Source organism: Carcharhinus amblyrhynchos, chromosome 16 (genome assembly GCF_965287045.1).
Source record: "Carcharhinus amblyrhynchos chromosome 16, sCarAmb.v2.hapA, whole genome shotgun sequence".
NCBI lineage: Eukaryota > Metazoa > Chordata > Chondrichthyes > Carcharhiniformes > Carcharhinidae > Carcharhinus > Carcharhinus amblyrhynchos.
In genome coordinates this window covers 69459749-69476880 of record NC_137339.1, presented here as the reverse complement: position 1 = coordinate 69476880, position 17132 = coordinate 69459749, and the positions used below count along the sequence as shown (strand labels likewise).

General features: G+C 45.3%; 1 protein-coding gene across 1 annotated transcript in view; it reads right to left on the bottom strand.

The window, feature by feature from the left end:
• Positions 1 to 5388: 5388 nt before the first annotated feature.
• LOC145354066 (von Willebrand factor A domain-containing protein 7-like) overlaps positions 5389 to 17132 on the bottom strand; it is a 33536-nt gene continuing 21792 nt past the window's right edge. The window contains exons 13-17 of the mRNA XM_080205196.1: positions 13798 to 13890; positions 12364 to 12632; positions 11055 to 11188; positions 7026 to 7179; positions 5389 to 5877 (exon numbers count right to left, since the gene is read on the bottom strand). Coding sequence (XP_080061322.1) covers positions 5497 to 5877; positions 7026 to 7179; positions 11055 to 11188; positions 12364 to 12632; positions 13798 to 13890 — 1031 coding nt within the window. The 3' untranslated portion in view covers positions 5389 to 5496. The remainder of the gene's footprint in view (positions 5878 to 7025; positions 7180 to 11054; positions 11189 to 12363; positions 12633 to 13797; positions 13891 to 17132) is intronic.

The following is a 17132-nucleotide window of genomic DNA, read 5'->3' as shown; positions in this document are numbered from 1 at the left end:
GTATATTATAGAGAATAGCAGTCCCTGTGTATATTATAGAGAATAGCAGTCCCTGTGTATATTATAGAGAATAGCAGTCCCTGTGTATATCATAGAGAATAGCTGCCCCTGTGTATATTATAGAGAATAGCAGCCCCTGTATATATTATAGAGAATAGCAGTCTCTCTGTATATTATAGAGAATAGCAGCCCCTGTGTATATTATAGAGAATAGCAGCCCCTGTGTATATTATAGAGAATAGCAGTCCCTGTGTATATTATAGAGAATAGCAGCCCCTGTGTATATTATAGAGAATAGCAGCCCCTGTGTATATTATAGAGAATAGCAGCCCCTATGTATATTATAGAAAATAGCAGTCCCTGTGTATATTATAGAGAATAGCAGCCCCTATGTATATTATAGAAAATAGCAGTCCCTGTGTATATTATAGAGAATAGCAGTCCCTGTGTATATTATAGAGAATAGCAGCCCCTGTGTATATTATAGAGAATAGCAGCCCCTGTGTATATTATAGAGAATAGCAGCCCCTGTGTATATTATAGAAAATAGCAGTCCCTGTGTATATTATAGAGAATAGCAGTCCCTTTGTATATTATAGAGAATAGCAGCCCCTGTGTATATTATAGAGAATAGCAGCCCCTGTGTATATTATAGAGAATAGCAGTCTCTCTGTATATTATAGAGAATAGAAGCCCCTGTGTATATTATAGAGAACAGCAGACACTTTGTATATTATAGAGAATAGCTGCCCTTGTGTATATTATAGAGAACAGCAGACACTTTGTATATTATAGAGAATAGCTGCCCCTGTGTATATTATAGAGAATAGCAGTCCCTGTGTATATTATAGAGAATAGCAGTCCCTGTGTATATTATAGAGAATAGCAGCCCCTGTGTATACTATAGAGAATAGCAGTCCCTGTGTATATTATAGACAATAGCAGCCCCTATGTATATTATAGAGAATAGCAGTCCCTGTGTATATTATAGAGAATAGCAGTCCCTGTGTATATTATAGAGAATAGCAGTCCCTGTGTATATTATAGAGAATAGCAGTCCCTGTGTATATTATAGAGAATAGCAATCCCTGTGTATATTATAGAGAATCGCAGCCCCTGTGTATATTATAGAGAATAGCAGTCCCTGTGTATATTATAGAGAATAGCAGTCCCTGTGTATATTATAGAGAATAGCAGCCCCTGTGTATATTATAGAGAATAGCAGTCCCTGTGTATATTATAGAGAATAGCAGCCCCTGTGTATATTATAGAGAATAGCAGCCCCTATGTATATTATAGAAAATAGCAGTCCCTGTGTATATTATAGAGAATAGCAGCCCCTGTGTATATTATAGAGAATAGCAGTCCCTGTGTATATTATAGAGAATAGCAGTCCCTGTGTATATTATAGAGAATAGCAGCCCCTATGTATATTATAGAAAATAGCAGTCCCTGTGTATATTATAGAGAATAGCAGTCCCTGTGTATATTATAGAGAATAGCAGCCCCTGTGTATATTATAGAGAACAGCAGACCCTTTGTATATTATAGAGAATAGCTGCCCCTGTGTATATTATAGAGAATAGCAGCCCCTGTGTATATTATAGAGAACAGCAGACCCTTTGTATATTATAGAGAATAGCAGCCCCTATGTATATTATAGAAAATAGCAGTCCCTGTGTGTATTATAGAGAATAGCAGTCCCTGTGTATATTATAGAGAATAGCAGTCCCTGTGTATATTATAGAGAATAGCAGTCCCTGTGTATATTATAGAGAATAGCAGCCCCTATGTATATTATAGAAAATAGCAGTCCCTGTGTATATTATAGAGAATAGCAGCCCCTATGTATATTATAGAAAATAGCAGTCCCTGTGTGTATTATAGAGAATAGCAGTCCCTGTGTATATTATAGAGAATAGCAGTCCCTGTGTATATTATAGAGAATAGCAGTCCCTGTGTATATTATAGAGAATAGCAGTCCCTGTGTATATTATAGAGAATAGCAATCCCTGTGTATATTATAGAGAATCGCAGTCCCTGTGTATATTATAGAGAATAGCAGCCCCTATGTATATTATAGAAAATAGCAGTCCCTGTGTATATTATAGAGAATAGCAGTCCCTGTGTATATTATAGAGAATAGCAGCCCCTGTGTATATTATAGAGAACAGCAGACCCTTTATATATTATAGAGAATAGCTGCCCCTGTGTATATTATAGAGAATAGCAGCCCCTGTGTATATTATAGAGAATAGCAGTCTCTCTGTATATTATAGAGAATAGAAGCCCCTGTGTATATTATAGAGAACAGCAGACACTTTGTATATTATAGAGAATAGCTGCCCCTGTGTATATTATAGAGAACAGCAGACACTTTGTATATTATAGAGAATAGCTGCCCCTGTGTATATTATAGAGAATAGCAGCCCCTGTGTATATTATAGAGAATAGCAGTCTCTCTGTATATTATAGAGAATAGCAATCCCTGTGTATATTATAGAGAATAGCAGCCCCTGTGTATATTATAGAGAATAGCAGTCCCTGTGTATATTATAGAGAATAGCAGTCCCTGTGTATATTATAGAGAATAGCAGTCCCTGTGTATATCATAGAGAATAGCTGCCCCTGTGTATATTATAGAGAATAGCAGCCCCTGTATATATTATAGAGAATAGCAGTCTCTCTGTATATTATAGAGAATAGCAGCCCCTGTGTATATTATAGAGAATAGCAGCCCCTGTGTATATTATAGAGAATAGCAGCCCCTGTGTATATTATAGAGAACAGCAGACACTTTGTATATTATAGAGAATAGCTGCCCCTGTGTATATTATAGAGAATAGCAGCCCCTGTGTATATTATAGAGAACAGCAGACACTTTGTATATTATAGAGAATAGCTGCCCCTGTGTATATTATAGAGAATAGCAGCCCCTGTGTATATTATAGAGAATAGCAGTCTCTCTGTATATTATAGAGAATAGCAATCCCTGTGTATATTATAGAGAATAGCTGCCCCTGTGTATATTATAGAGAATAGCAGTCCCTGTGTATATTATAGAGAATAGCAGTCCCTGTGTATATTATAGAGAATAGCAGTCCCTGTGTATATCATAGAGAATAGCTGCCCCTGTGTATATTATAGAGAATAGCAGCCCCTGTATATATTATAGAGAATAGCAGTCTCTCTGTATATTATAGAGAATAGCAACCCCTGTGTATATTATAGAGAATAGCAGCCCCTGTGTATATTATAGAGAATAGCAGTCCCTGTGTATATTATAGAGAACAGCAGACACTTTGTATATTATAGAGAATAGCAGCCCCTGTGTATATTATAGAGAACAGCAGACACTTTGTATATTATAGAGAATAGCAGTCTCTCTGTATATTATAGAGAATAGCAGCCCCTGTGTATATTATAGAGAATAGCTGCCCCTGTGTATATTAAAGAGAATAGCAGCCCCTGTGTATATTATAGAGAATAGCAGTCTCTCTGTATATTATAGAGAATAGCAGCCCCTGTGTATATTATAGAGAATAGCAGTCTCTCTGTATATTATAGAGAATAGCAGCCCCTGTGTATATTATAGAGAATAGCAGTCCCTGTGTATATTATACAGAATAGCAGTCCCTGTGTATATTATAGAGAATAGCAGTCCCTGTGTATATTATAGAGAATAGCAGTCCCTGTGTATATTATAGAGAATAGCAGTCCCTGTGTATATTATAGAGAATAGCAGCCCCTGTGTATATTATAGAGAATAGCAGCCCCTGTGTATATTATACAGAATAGCAGTCTCTCTGTATATTATGGAGATAACTGATTGGCCTAACACAATATGACAATTAATTTACTGGCGTTTCTGGTCTATTAATTATTTGTAATCTTTAAGTTGTTCGCAGTTATCCGCTGTGACCTCAAATCACCATGACTGTTACTGTCAGTGGCAAGCAACAGATCTGCATTACTTTGAGCAATCAGAGTTGAGAGTCCTCACTGAGGCAGGAACAGTATATTGGAATCACACACCAATCATGGACAGGGAACAAGTTGGAGAGAGACTGAAGGAACAGCGACCCAGTCAGAAAAGTAAAATCAAAGTTTTATTGCAAATTTAATTCATATCAAGGCTCAGAAAAAAGCATTTACATTCAGACGGCATTAGGCTCCACACTTGAAAACATGTAATTCTTATTTTCAGGGCTACAGAGGTTGTTTGGCAGTGCCCAAATCATACGGCTTTGATTAAAAATTCACTCGCAACAGAACGCATTTAGATCTACCAATATTCAGACGGCATGAAGCTCCACACTTATAAAATTAACTTCATTTTTTTCAGGTCTGGAGTGGCTGTTTGGCCCAACCCAATCTTCTGCCTGCAATTTAAGATTTCACTCACAACAGAATGCATCCAAGTCTATATATGGCTTGACGTTTAGTTTGTGTCTGTAGATCGGTGATAGCCCTCTCACCCTCCCCCACCTTCTCCCCCTACCCACTCATCAACCCCCTGCTTTTATCACCACCGCCCCAAATCTGATTTGATTTGATTTATTATTGTCACTTGTATTGTGATACAGTGAAAAGTATTGTTCCTTGTGCGCTATACAGACAAAGCATACCGTTCATAGAGAAGGAAACAAGAGAGTGCAGAATGGAGTATTACAGTCGCAGAGAGGGTGTAGAGAAAGATCAACTTAATGCGACGTAAGTTCATTCAAAAGTCTGACATCAGCAGGGAAGAAGCTGTTCTTGAGTCGGTTGGTATGGGACCTCAGACTTTTGTATCTTTTTCCCGACGGAAGAAGGTGGAAGAGAGAATGTCCGGGGTGTGTGTGGGGGGGTGTCCTTAATTATACTGGCTGCTTTTCCCCGAGGCAGCAGGAAGTGTAGACAGAGTCAATGGATGGGAGGCTGGTTTGTGTGATGGATTGGGCTACATTCATGCCCTTTTGTAGCTCCTTGGGGTCTTGGGCACAGCAAGATCCCATACCAAGCTGTGATACAACCAGAAAGGATGCTTTCTATGGGGCATCTGTAAAAGTTGGTGAATCGCAGCGGACATGCCAAATTTCCTTAGTCTTCTGAGAAAGTAGAGGCGTTGGTGGGGCTTTCTTAACTATAGTGTCGGCATGGGGGTGGGGTGGGTGGGGTGGGTGGAGGCAGGACAGGTGGCAAATAAAATCCTGAAGCTCCTGAGTCTTTTTACCTCTGGTACAAAGTGGTTTCTCCAGGTTTGCTGACGAGACTGTGGCGCGGAGATCAGCAGGGGTGAACGGGAGAGTGATTTGCGCGTGTGCAGAATCCACCTCATTCTTGAAAGCACAGTGAGGTGCAGAGAGGGACTACTAAGGTGAAATACAGATGGCGGGTTGTGGGGGAATGCAGTACAACAGGCTGGCGTTCACCATCACCTTCGGGAGGGCATTTCACCCTCCCCTGCCCCGTGCGATGGTTTTTTTGCCAATGCGAGACCCGGTTTGAGGCGAATCAGCAGAGGAGAGCGGCCAAGATGGCGGTCGCCAAGAGTATGGCCATGTTGGAGATTGCTGAAGCCGGAGCCTCGTTCGGGATCCCACTCGAACACTTCCCGACGTTCCCGAGCCGGTCCACGCCCACCAGCTCCACTCCCGGGAAGCAGCAGTTGGAAGAGTACTTGACGAGAGTCAACCTCTCCACGCCGTCTTGTGTCTCTTTGCGAACCATCGTGCCGTTGCCACGGCGGGCAAAGATGGAAATAGATCTCGTGCTGTTGCTGCTGAACTGGACGGTGAGGGTCCAGTTTTGGAGGCCGCACTGCTCCGGGGGGCCCTCCGTGCACTCGGCGCTCCTGGAGATGATGTCACAGGCCGGTGGGCTCAGATTTCCCTCCTGTTGACACAGCGGGGGACCGAAGCATCATCAAAATCGAATGATCAAGAGGGAGGCGCAAATACTCACTGAGAAGATACCCACTCGCCGAGGGATCCCAGAACCGTAATCCGATAGGAAACAGGAGGAGGCCGTTCAGCCCCTTTTCCCTGCATCCTATCCCATTATGGCTGATCACCTATCCATGTCCCACATTCTCATCCACTTTGACAGCTACACCCCCCATTAATCCGTCAAAACTCCCCCCCGGTCCGGGTTATTCCCAAGGACAGAGAGCTCCAGCTCGGAGAATTCCAGAGATTCCGAACTCCTCGGTTAGAGGTCATTTCCTCTCAACTCAGGATAAATTGGCCGCCCATTGACCCTGGAACAGTCACGGCCCACCCACCCCCACCACCCCCCCCCAGCCACCACCCCCACCGCCCCCCCCCAACCACCACCCCCACCCCCCACCCCCCACCCACCCCCACCACCCCCCCAAACACCACCCCCACCCCCCCACCCACCCCCACCACCCCCCCCCAAACACCACCCCCACCCCCCCACCCACCCCCCCCAACCACCACCCCCACCCCCCCACCCACCCCCACCACCACCCCCAAAACACCACCCCCACCTCCCACCCACCCCCACCACCCCCCCCCCCCCCAAAAAAACCCTCACAGTCCAGGCACTCCAGGCATGGAGAGGCTGTTGGCGTGAGCAGGGTCGGTGGGGGAACCCTCGGAGAATTTGGGGCCTTTAATTCAGATCCCCCTCATTCTCCTCAACCCCAAGAGAACGTGAACACATTCTCCTCAATCTCACCACATGGGACAATCCCCTCCTCACCACCCACCACCCACCCTCCCCGTGGTCAACAAAGGAATCAGGCTGGTGAACTCTCCTCTCACTCCCTCAGCACTGACCCTCTGACAGTGCGGCACTCCCTCAGCACTGACCCTCTGACAGTGCGGCACTCCCTCAGCACTGACCCTCTGACAGTGCGGCACTCCCTCAGCACTGACCCTCTGACAGTGCGGCGCTCCCTCAGCACTGACCCTCTGACAGTGCGAATTGAACCTAGCCCAGGAGTGATGTTTCAGTGCTAACCTGGAACCCAGCTCTGGATGATCGCCATCATCACACCGTTTCGAACATTATCTTACCTGACTGGTGACTGTCAGCTCAAGAATGCTGTAACCCAGTTCACTGCCTGATGTCGCCTGAACTGTGAGGGTCACAACTGTCCCTGGCTCTGTCTCCTCCGGCACTGAAATGATGCTTTCGTGTTCTGTTGACTGGTTCGTTTTGATAAACACACTGAGAGAGAGAGAGTGAAATAGAAGGAGAGGGAGTGATCACTCGCATCCTTTTATAAATGTGATGATTATATGCTGTCAACATTTTTTTTTGTTTAAGGGGACTGTTTAAAAATTCAGCTTCATCCGACATACAGTCGGCATGTCTGGAAGGACTGCAGCTCAGATACTGGGAGAGCAAGACAATTACTCATTTTAGCGTGAGGATTGAACAAATGGATGTTTGTTTGTAGATGGAGAGTCTCTCCACCCCCCCCCCCCACCACCCCCAAGGGTTACTGATTCGTTTGATCAAGTGTCATGTGACAAATTGGTTAATGTGAGGAGCTATTTTGGTGGCAGAACTTTGGGGTGACACAGTGGTTACCAGCGCTGCATCACAGAGCCAGTGGCCCAGGTTCAATTCCAGGGCTCGTGCCCCTGTCTGTGCAGAGTCTGCACATCCTTCCTGTGGTTTCCAGGGAGGAAAACACTGGAATTCCTCCCTGGGGTTTTCTTTGGGTGCTCCGCTTTCCTCCCACGCTCCAATGACGTCTGGTCAGGCGCACGGACCATGATAAATTCTCCCTTGGTGTATCCAAACAGGCGCTGGAGTGTTGTAACTAGGGGATTTTCACAGTAACTTCATTGCAGTGTTAATGTAAGCATTACTTGTATCACTAATAAATAAACTTTGTAAACCTCAGTTCTGTTTGGGGTTTGTTTTGAAGATGGGGTTGGCCAGCTGCTCTGAAACTCAAAATCTCTCTCTCAAAGCTTCGAGGCTGTCCACAGTCCTTATAGCAAGTAGATTCATGGTTGCTAACTGTATTTAAAGTAGAATTTTAAGTCTGTAAAAGGAATATTGCTTATTTGGAACTGAAACAGCGATAAGTTAGAAATTAAAGTTACTTCCTTTGCAATTTTAAATAATATTCAGCTGCTAATAGTTAAGTTGCTTCATTTGTTCGAGTTATTGTAAAACTGGCATTAAATATATATAAATTTATTTCACTAAAAAAGATCCTGAACCTGTTCATGGAATTTCTCCTGGAAGGAAACGTCCAAACTTCATATTTGTGCTGAATTGGAAGAATTATTGAGGTCTAGTCTGGTTTCCTGATATACCTTGGGGTTCAGGTCCAAGATTCTCAGAATGAACCAGTGGGAAGGTCCCACACAGCAAGCGAACACGGGAAAAGGGGAACCTGTAGATGTGGGATACCTGGATTTCCAAAAGGCCTTAATAAGGTAAGAGGTTACAGCGTGAGATAAAACCTGATGGCACTGGGTTCCACTTTACACACCTTCACTTCTGACTTCTTCAAAGAACTCAAGCAAATTTGTCATACACAATTTCCCTTTCACAAGACAATGATGACATGGGTGATACGGTGGAACAGTGGGTTAGCGCTGCTGCCTCACAGCGCCAGGGACCCGGGTTCAATTCCTGGGGGCACAGTGGGTTAGCACTGCTGCCTCACAGTGCCTGAAACCCAGGTTTGATTCCCGGGGCCATGCTGAATTGCCCCTTAGTGTCCAAAGATATGTAGGTTAGGTGGATTGGCCATGCTAAATTGCCCCTTAGTGTCCAAAGATGTGTAGGTTAAGTGGATTAGCGATGCTAAATTGCCCCTTAGTGTTTAAAGATGTGTAGGTTAGGTGGATTGGCCATGCTAAATTGCCCCTCAGTGTCCAAAGATGTGTAGGTTAGGTGGATTGGCCATGCTAAATTGCCCCTTAGTGTCCAAAGATGTGTAGGTTAGGGTGGATTGGCCATGCTAAATTGCTCCTTAGTGTCCAAAGATGTGTAGGTTAGATGGATTGGCCATGCTAAATTGCCCCTTAGTGTCCAAAGATGTGTAGGTTAGGGTGGATTGGCCATGCTAAATTGCCCCTTAGTGTCCAAAGATGTGTAGGTTAGGTGGATTGGCCATGCTAAATTGCCCCTTAGTGTCCAAAGATGTGTAGGTTAGGGTGCATTGATCATGCTAAATTCTCCCTCACTGTACCCAAACAGGCACCAGAATGTGGTGACTGGGGAATTTTCACAGTAACTTCATTGCAGTGTTAATGGAAGCCTCACCTGTGACTAATCAATAAACTTCACTTTATCTGATTGTGTGAGGACTTTCCAGGTGTCCGACCTCCTCAATGTTGCCAATTTGGTGGATGAAAGGTGGTTTGTTCTTCTGTGTTAGAGTTTTAAAAAAAAATGCAAACACACAGAGAGTCCAAAGTGAAACATTTATAACAAGAGGCCAGGGAGTTACCAACACAAACAGGCTGTTTCCGAATTTTAGCCAATCAGTTTAAGGTAGTCACTTAGTTACCAAGCACCTCCTGAATTTGAAATTGATGGTTTTGGCAACCGAGAACCAATTGTATTATAGGAGGATGTGGCGATGCTGGCGTTGGACTGGGGTAAGCACAGTAAGAAGTCTCACAGCACCAGGTTAAAGTACAACAGCTTTATTTGGAATCATGAGCTTTCGGAGCACTCCACTCACCTGAGGAAGGAGTAACGTTCCAAAAGCTAGTGATACCAAATAAACCTGTTGGACTTTAACCTGGTGTTGTGGGACTTCTTACTGTTCCCAAATTGCAGGAAATATCGATATGTCTTCAGGGGTATAAGAGAAGGGAGGCAGTGAGACCTCTTACTGCTCACAGCTCTCATAGAGAGAGGCTTGCTGTAGTCATTTATGTCTTAAAAGGAAGCCTCATCTCAATTGAGAAGATAGAGAAAGAAGACAGAAATTACAGATAGAAGAAAGAAGGCAGAAGATCCCGAAAGATAACAAAACCTGGTTGTAATTTTGAGCGTGGCTAACAAATCTATTTTATTTGTTAATGAGTGGGAATTATATTTCTTTAAACAGCATTCCATTAGAATGGTGTTTGATTCAGTTTGTTAATAGTTTAGTTAACCTCTTCACTGTGAGTTAGATAAATAAAGTGTTACTTGTTGATTTTACAGTGTTTCAGGGAGTTATTCTGTATTTAACCACTAGAGGCTGCTGGAGAGCTGATTGTACTCCTCCACACACTCACTTTAACAGATTATGAGGGGAGGTATTCCTCTCTGAGGGGTTGGGTGTTAGTTCTCAGAGAGAGGATCAGCCTCCCCTTTATAAAATCAGTGACAGGGAAGTTTCTCAAGGGCAAAAAATTGTAATGGATGCATTATAATGTTGTTTTACAAACGTCGCTGGCTGGGTCAAGTTGTCCTTGGAGGGCAGTTGAGAGTCGACCACGTTGCTGTGGCTCTGGAGTCACATGTAGGCCAGACCGGGTAAGGACGGCAGATTTCCTCCCCTAAAGGATGGGTTTTTCCGACAATCAGTAGATTCTTAATTCCAGATATTTTTTATCGAATTCAAATTCCACCATCTGCCGAGGTGGGATTCGAACCCGGGTCCCCGGAACGTTAGCTGAGTTTCTGGATTAATAGCCCAGTAATAACCCCAGTAGGCCATTGCCTCCCCCTCTGCTCCTATATCTTATTGGCTGTGCCTTCAGAGGCTTTGGGGGGGGTTGTTGGAGGAAGTTGAAGTCTGGAATTCTCTCCCTAAACCTCTCTCTCTCTCACTCACTCTCTCTTAGCCGTTCCCTTCTGCCGTGGCAGGATTCGAATCCGGGTGACCCCCAGAACATTACCCTGGGGATTACTAGCCCGGTGACAGTGCTACTGGGCCACTGCGTCCCCCAGAAATATGTGTCCACTCTGGCAGGAAGAATGGAAGAGCGGGAGTCTATTTAAATGAAGAGAGAGTGTGGAACTGATTCTTTGTATCCTCCTCGCAGCTCACTCTCTCGCCAATTTGGTAAGAAGGCGAGAACCTCCCCCTCTCGCCCAGGTACCGGTACAGATTAGCGATCTCAGCAATCACCCACCTCACAGGTTGGAACTTGATGAGATTCTGGTCATCGGTGATCTGGATTTGATAGTCGGCGGGGGTCCCAGTGTTCGTGACAGTGAAGGAGACATTCGTGCTGGAACCTGCCTTGACTGAGGGGTCCGCGGTGACCTGTATCGTCCCCAGCAAGAGACAAAATTAGACTGGAACCCACAGCTCTCTCCAACCTGGACAGATGCCCCACAGAAAGCATTCTTTCTGGTTGTATCACAGCTCGGTCTGGGCTCCTGCTCTGCCCAAGACCACAAGGAACTACAAAAGGTTGTGAATGTAGCCCCAATCCCATCACACAAACCAGCCTCCCATCCATTGACTCTGTCTACACTTCCCGCTGCCTCGGGAAAAGCAGCCGGTATAATTAAGGACCCCACACACCCCGGACATTCTCTCTTCCACCTTCTTCCGTCAGGAAAAAGATACAAAAGTCTGAGGTCCCGTACTGACCGACTCAAGAACAGCTTCTTCCCTGCTGCTGTCAGACTTTTGAATGGACCTACCTCACATTAATCTGATCTTTCTCTACACCCTCGCTGTGACTGTAACACTACATTCTGCACCTGCTCCCTTCCTTCTCTATGAACAGTATGCTTTGTCTGTATAGCACACAAGAAACAATATTTCTCACCGTAGCCCAATACATTAAACAAATCAAAAAACCCTTCCCCTGAGTGTCCCCCGCCCCCCAACCCCCCCACACCCCGTCTACAAGGCCAATTTGACATCGCACGAGGGTATTGATTGGACGAGCTCAGGATAGATGGGCCGGGGTTGGGTGGAGGTGTCTGGGGGCTGATGGGAAGGGCGTTACAGAAGGGTGTCAAGGCCTGAGTCAGACCAATGGCAGGTTATAGTATAGAGACTGGATTATGAGAGGGGTTAGATACAGAGTAAAGTTCCCTCTACACTATCACAGGACAGTGCAGGGGGAGCTTTACTCTGTATCTAACCCCGTGCTGTCCCTGTCCTGGGAGTGTTTGATGGGGGACAGTGTAGAGGGAGCTTTACTCTGTATCTAACCCCGTGCTGTACCTGTCCTGGGGGTGTTTGATGGGGGGACAGTGTAGAGGGAGCTTTACTCTGTATCTAACCCCGTGCTGTACCTGTCCTGGGAGTGTTTGATGGGGACAGTGTAGAGGGAGCTTTACTCTGTATCTAACCCCGTGCTGTACCTGTCCTGGGAGTGTTTGATGGGGGGACAGTGTAGAGGGAGCTTTACTCTGTATCTAACCCCGTGCTGTACCTGTCCTGGGAGTGTTTGATGGGAGACGGTGAAGATTGTCTGTTACCTTAACTCTGGTTTTGGTGGTCCAGGAGATTGTTGGCGACTGACGCTGGAACCTCACTCCGTTCTCTCCCTCTCCCGTCAGCTGGACGTAGAACCCAACCTCTGGCAGCGTCTGGAATTCCACCAGGAAGGTGTCGGGAGAAGGGGTGGGCTTGAGGGACTGCTGTCGCAGGATCACACCCTGGGTGTTGAGGAGGGTGAGATTGCGGAGTCGGAGTGAGGGGTATTGGGGTAACCCAGTCACTGTCATTTCCATCGCGCTCTCCATCCCTGCATGAACAGTCAGATCATCAGTGACTCTCCCACCCTCAGCCTCCATCCGGGGAGGGGATGGCAGCAAGCCAGCCTCAGTTCCTTCATTCATAGGAAGCAGGGAGAGGCCATTCGTCCCTTCCAGCCTGTCCGCCATTCATTCTGATCCTCAAATTCCATATCCTGACCCTCCCTACTTCCCCAGATATCCCTCAATCCCTTTAGCCTCCCATCCATTGACTCTGTCTACATTTCCCGCTGCCTCGGGGAAAAGCAGCCGGTATAATTAAGGACCCCACACACACCCCGGACATTCTCTCTTCTGTCAGGAAAAAGATACAAAAGTCTGAGGTCCCGTACCGACCGACTCAAGAACAGCTTCTTCCCTGCTGCTGTCAGACTTTTGAATGAACCGACCTCACATTAAGTTGATCTTTCTCTACACCCTCGCTGTGACTGTAACACTACATTCTGCACCCTCTCCCTTCCTTCTCTATGAACGGTATGCCTTGTCTGTGTAGCGCGCTTATACTGTATCACAATGCATGTGACAATAATAAATCAACTCAACTCAAGCCCTGGGGCGAAATCTAATTTCTTCCTGAAATCTCACAGCGTTTTCTCCTCAGCTCCTTCCTGTGGGAGTGAATTCCACACATTCCCCACCCTCTGGGTGAAGAAATTTCTCCTCCCCTCAGTTCTAAAAGGTTTACCCCTTATCCTCAAACTCTGACCCCTAGTTCTGGACTCTCCCCACCATCGGGAACATTCTTTCTGAATCGACCCTGTCTAACCCTGTGTGAATTTTATAAGTTTCTATCAGATCCCCTCTCACTCTTCTAAACTCCAGTGAATATAATCCTAACCCACTCAGTCTCTCCTCATATGACAAACCTGCCATCCCAGGAATCAGCCTGGAAAACCTTCGCTGTGCTCCCTCTATAACAAGGACATCCTTCCTCAGATAAGGAGACCAAAACCGCTCCCAATACTCCCGGTGTGGCCTCACCAACACCCTGTACAATTGCAGTAAAACATCCCTATCCCTGTACTTGTTTCTCCGAACTGATCCTGTTGTGTGTATCCCGAGTGTCTCGCACTTTGTGTAACCCGGGCTCCGGGGGGGGTGGGGTGGGGCTGGGGGCTGGCGTGGAAGCAGAGAGCTGAGATCGGTGTCACTTACCAGCCAGGGGTCGCTCAGACAGAACGGCGAATCCGGGGTGTGGGCCTTTGATCGGCTCAATGAAATTGTACATAAAATCCACAACACTCTGTCCTGTAATCGCAGAGGGAACAGAGAACGGGAAGCAGTCCCGTAATATTGTTAATCACATTGCACTGTTACACTCATAAATCAATCCCCATTGCACTCACATTACAATCCCTGTCACACTCATGTTACAATTCCTGTCACAGTCACATTACAATCCCTGAAACAGTCACATTTCAATCCCCATTATAGTAACATTACAATTCCCATTACACTGCAATCCCAGTCATAGTGACAGTGCAATCCCCATTACACTCACATTACAGTGCCCATTGCAGTCACATTACAATCACTGTCATAATAACATTACAATCCCCATTACACTTGCATTATAATTCCCATTAGAATAACAATATAATCCCCATTACACTAAAGTTCTAGTCCACGTTACAAATCCCATTATGGTCATATTACAAACCCATTGCACTCACATTACAAATCCATTACAGTCACATTACAATCACCGCTTACAGACACATTAATGTCCCCATTACAGTAATGTTGTAATCTCCATTGCACTCCATTACAATCCCCATGAAGTTACATTACAGATCGGCATTATCCAGTCCTGCCCACCACAGGAATCGTAGTGGGTGGGGTGTGAACAATGCAGAGAGTGACTGTTTACCTTGGGCGAGATTTTGCAGTTTTGGGGCGAGTGTGGCAGGAAAATCCTGTGCACAGACTCTGTTACAGCCACATTACAATTCCTGTTACAGTCATCTCACAATCCCCATTACAGTCATGTTACAATCATCACTATGATTGTCACATTACAATCCCTAATAAAGTCAAATTCCAATTTCTGTGAGCCTCCTTACACTCACAGTACAATCCCGGTTACAGTCACATTACAGTGCCTATACAGACACATTGCAATTCATGTTACAGTCACATTAAAATGCCTGTTACACCCACATTATACTCCATGTTACACTGACTACAATCCCTGTAATAGTCCCATTACAATCTGTTGTGCTCAGATTACAATCCCCATTACAGCTCTGACTAACCAGGTAGATGAGGGCAGTGCAGTTAATGTTGTCTACATGGACTTTAGCAAGGCCTTTGACAAGGTACCGCATGGTAGGTTGTTGCATAAGGTTAAATCTCACGGGATCCAGGGTGAGGGATCTAAATGGATACAAAATTGGCTTCTTGACAGAAGCCAGAGGGTGGTTGCAGAGAGTTGTTTTTCAAACTGGAGGCCTGTGACCAGCCTCAGGGATCAGTGCTGGGCCCACTGTTATTTGTCATTTATATTAATGATTTGGATGAGAATATAGGAGGCAGGGTTAGTAAGTTTGCAGATGACACTAAGATTGGTGGCATAGTGGACAGTGAAGGAAGTTATCTCCAATTGCAACGGGATCTTGATCAATTGGGCCAGTGGGCTGACGAATGGCAGATGGAGTTTAATTTAGACAAATGCGAGGTGATGCATTTTGGTCGATTGAACCAGGGCAGGACTTACTCAGTTAATGGTAGGGCGTTGGGGAGAGCTACAGAACAAAGAGATCTAGGGGTACAGGTTCATAGCTCCTTGAAAGTGGAGTCACAGGTGGACAGAGTGGTGAAGAAGGCATTCGGCATGCTTCGTTTCATCGATCAGAATATTGAATACAGGAGTTGGGACGTCTTGTTGAAGTTGTACAAGACATTGGTAAGGCCACGCTTGGAATACTGTGTACAGTTCTGGTCACCCTATTATAGAAAGGATATTATTAAACTAGAAAGAGCGCAGAAAAGATTTACTAGGATGCTACCGGGACTTGATGGATTGAGTTATAAGGAGAGGCTGGATAGACCGGGACTTTTTTCTCTGGAGCGTAGGAGGCTGAGGGGTGATCTTATAGAGGTCTATAAAATAATGAGGGGCACAGATCAGCTAGATAGTCAATATCTTTTCCCCCAAAGGTAGGGGAGTCTAAAACTAGAGGGCAGAGGTTTAAGGTGAGAGGGGAGAGATACAAAAGTGTCCAGAGGGGCAGTTTTTTCACACAGAGGGTGGTGAGTGTCTGGAACGAGCTGCCAGAGGCAGTAGTAGAGGTGGGTACAATTGTGCTTTTGAAAAGAAGTTAGACAGTTACATGGGTACGATGGGTATAGAGGGATATGGGCCAAATGTGGGAAATTGAGATTAGCTTAGGGGTTTAAAAAAAAGGGTGGCATGGACAGGTTGGGCCGAAGAGCCTGTTTCCCTGCTGTAAACCTCTATGACTCTCACTGTGTAACTGTACAGAGTCACTGTTTATTCAGCAGGGTAAGGATCGCTCACTGTGTAACTGTACAGAGTCACTGTTTATTCAGCAGGGTAAGGATCGCTCACTGTGTAACTGTACAGAGTCACTGTTTATTCAGCAGGGTAAGGATCGCTCACTGTGTAACTGTACAGAGTCACTGTTTATTCAGCAGGGTAAGGATCGCTCACTGTGTAACTGTACAGAGTCACTGTTTATTCAGCAGGGTAAGGATCGCTCACTGTGTAACTGTACAGAGTCACTGTTTATTCAGCAGGGTAAGGATCGCTCACTGTGTAACTGTACAGAGTCACTGTTTATTCAGCAGGGTAAGGATCGCTCACTGTGTAACTGTACAGAGTCACTGTTTATTCAGCAGGGTAAGGATCGCTCACTGTGTAACTGTACAGAGTCACTGTTTATTCAGCAGGGTAAGGATCGCTCACTGTGTAACTGTACAGAGTCACTGTTTATTCAGCAGGGTAAGGATCGCTCACTGTGTAACTGTACAGAGTCACTGTTTATTCAGCAGGGTAAGGATCGCTCACTGTGTAACTGTACAGAGTCACTGTTTATTCAGCAGGGTAAGGATCGCTCACTGTGTAACTGTACAGAGTCACTGTTTATTCAGCAGGGTAAGGATCGCTCACTGTGTAACTGTACAGAGTCACTGTTTATTCAGCAGGGTAAGGATCGCTCACTGTGTAACTGTACAGAGTCACTGTTTATTCAGCAGGGTAGGGATCGCTCACTGTGTAACTGTACAGAGTCACTGTTTATTCAGCAGGGTAAGGATCGCTCACTGTGTAACTGTACAGAGTCACTGTTTATTCAGCAGGGTAAGGATCGCTCACTGTGTAACTGTACAGAGTCACTGTTTATTCAGCAGGGTAAGGATCACTCACTGTGTAACTGTACAGAGTCACTGTTTCTTCAGCAGGGTAAGGATCACTCACACCTGTAATAATAATGGAATCTCTGCTTATTCGGAGGAGAGGGGGAGACATG